This window comes from Opisthorchis viverrini, assembly GCF_000715545.1.
Source record: "Opisthorchis viverrini unplaced genomic scaffold opera_v5_2, whole genome shotgun sequence".
Lineage (NCBI taxonomy): Eukaryota > Metazoa > Platyhelminthes > Trematoda > Opisthorchiida > Opisthorchiidae > Opisthorchis > Opisthorchis viverrini.
Window position 1 is genome coordinate 3,963,108 of NW_008751658.1, and position 2,640 is coordinate 3,965,747.

A 2,640-nucleotide genomic window follows, 5' to 3' on the forward strand; every position below is an offset into this window, starting at 1 on the left:
AACCATGCCCGGAAGACCAAAGGGGAACAGTCAGACCAAGAGCAGCGAGACCTCGCACTACGAGGCGGTCTGAGCGTAAAGTCGTACTGTCCTCTGTGACAGGATTATAAAGGTGGCAAGTCGTTTCACCCAGGCAACCAGCATGTCTATATTCATAGAAGCAGCGATGCTGCCTTTCTCCAAGGAAAGACGGGCAAGAAAAGGTCGGCCCTTAAAACCAAACACTCCGATCTCCCAACGGTTGACCGTGACCGCCGGCGCATTATCCAATACGGTTGAAATACTTTTACAACCAAAGAGTCTGGTGCTGCTCAAAAGGCACTTGCTGTCCGAATTCGCATCAGGGACAGAAACAGTAATGCCCTAGTCCCTGCGCCATCAGGATTGGCCGACCCCCTGGAGCCTAGCAGGTCAGACTGTTGAGTCATCGGCTCCAGCCAGGGTCCCGAAAGAAAACCCTCATGTCCGCTGCCTCGCGGGTCAGACTTTCGAGTCAGAGACTAAGAGCAGGGTCCCTGAACACAACCCCACATCCTCCCACCGCCTTCTGGGTCAGACTTTCGAGTCAAAGGATCAAGGTGGGGTACCTCATTCAAATCCCCTTCCTCGGCCTGTTTAATCGGAAAGTATGATTTACCCGCACAGTTCTGCGTCCATCAATGTCTCTCCCCAACTCCTTCCCACCACCACCACCCACAAGCAAAAGTCGCTGGGTCATTTGACTGTCAGTTATCCAACCGAAGGCCTTATGCACCCCGCTACCTAGTAAAGATAAATAATATACCTTTCTAAATCCATGAGACCCTTTAAACGTCCGTACACTATGCTAAATTAGCAAACAGGTAATGCTCGCTGAAAGTTTTTACTCGCTTAAAATTGATGTATACTGTGCCTCCGAAACACGCATACAAACCCCAAGAGTGGTTATGCTTCTCAGAACTCCAAGGACGAACTCAAGTCTTTCACATTTCTCCTTCCGTATGTCCGGTGATCCAGAAGCAATGACTCGTGGGATGCAGGTGGGTAGTTGCACACAGCCCCAGAGCTGAACGCACTTTGCTTGATTGGATCCAAGTAAACAACCGTCTTTGTGCCATCCGGTTATCCAGCTCAACCAAGCTTAAGGCTTCTCGGTGTAAAAAGCGGTGCCTGTTTGTAGTGTCGGCTTATGCCCCAACGGACTGTACTTCTTACGTCGAGAGGGACACCTACCTAGAGTTATCCAGGCTCAATCATCAAGCACTGTGACACTGTGATGCTTGCGGGCGACATGAATGCTCAAATTGGTCGTCTGAGCTCTTTGGAATCACATTTAGGTGGTCGATTCGGGATCGATGCTTGTCGCACAGACAACGAAGACCGACTCCTCCAATTGTGTGCTGATCATGAACTGTTTCTGACAAGCACGAACTTTCAACATAAACATTCGCACCGCATAGCCTGGCGACCATCAACTGCAAATCAACCGTGGACCCAGTTGGACCATATGGCCATCAGCCACCGGTAGAAAGCTACAATTTGAGACTGCCGTTCCTTCTGGGGCGTACAACCTGATTCCAATCATGCCACGGTGCATGCACGCCTAAGAGTTCGTTTTCCCTCAGGACCTCGCCAGTCAGCAAGAAGCACGCCAATCCACCATTTTCGAAAAACTATCATAGCTCAACAGTATCGATCTGAGCTAGCCCAACAGCTCTCCACATCAAACTAATACTGTACTGGCAGCGAGCATGTGGATGAAGCGTGGTAAAACGTGAAACGAGCCATGCGAGCAGCGTTCAGTGCTGTCTGTCCGACTTCCGATTCGGCCACAAGACCACCGGACGTCGTTGAGATTGCTACCCATGATTGATGCCAGGAAATCCATACAGCAGGCAACGAGTACGATAGCGCGTAAATCCATCAAACGCCAAATATTGGAAAGCCTAAGGAAAAAAATGACCGAATACAGAGAGAGGCGAAAACCAATCTGGGCTCCATCCTGCAAGAGGATGCATCGAGCACATCTTCACCCTCCGACAGATTCTGGAACAGCGACAATGCTTCAAGCAACCAGCAATGGTTGTTTTCCTTGATCCGAAGGATACCTTTAACTCAGTGGGCTGTCAGGCACTATAGTAGTGTCTATGGAGCAAAGGTGTTTCCAATAAGTTTTTGACTCTCCCTAAGGCACTGTACGCCAACTTCCGCGGCCGTGTGAAGGTCTACGGAAAGATCTCGCCAGAGTTCACCACATAAAGTGGTGTCAGACAAGTCTGTTCTGTCACCTTTCCTATTTAACTTTGTCATTGATACGATTATGGAAGACTCACTAACAGCTTCCAATCCCTGCGGGGCCAAAGTTCTCCCAAGGCGTCCGCTCACAGATATCGAGTACGCAGACAACAGGTCTTCTTGGATCTGATGCCGTGGCAATGCAAACAATATTAAATATTCCAACTAATTCCGCCTCATGGTTTAGCATGCACTTCACACCTGCAAATTGTAAAGGGCTACCTGTTGGGGATATCAATATCCCCCCAAAAACTCTGTATTTTCATGTGTGCTAGCGAACTTCCGGCATCTTCAAGGTCAAACTATGAATATATATATATATATATATATATATGCATTGTCATTTTTTCCCATGATCGCCTGTTG

At 48.6% G+C, this 2,640-nt stretch overlaps 1 protein-coding gene across 1 annotated transcript in view; it reads left to right on the top strand.

Annotated features, from left to right (window-relative positions):
• Positions 1-2,414: 2,414 nt before the first annotated feature.
• The window catches only part of T265_00240 (hypothetical protein), a gene marked incomplete at both ends in the record, with an annotated part of 5,597 nt that continues 5,371 nt past the window's right edge, over positions 2,415-2,640 (top strand). Inside the window, one exon of the mRNA XM_009163948.1 lies at positions 2,415-2,530. Coding sequence (XP_009162212.1) covers positions 2,415-2,530 — 116 coding nt within the window. The remainder of the gene's footprint in view (positions 2,531-2,640) is intronic.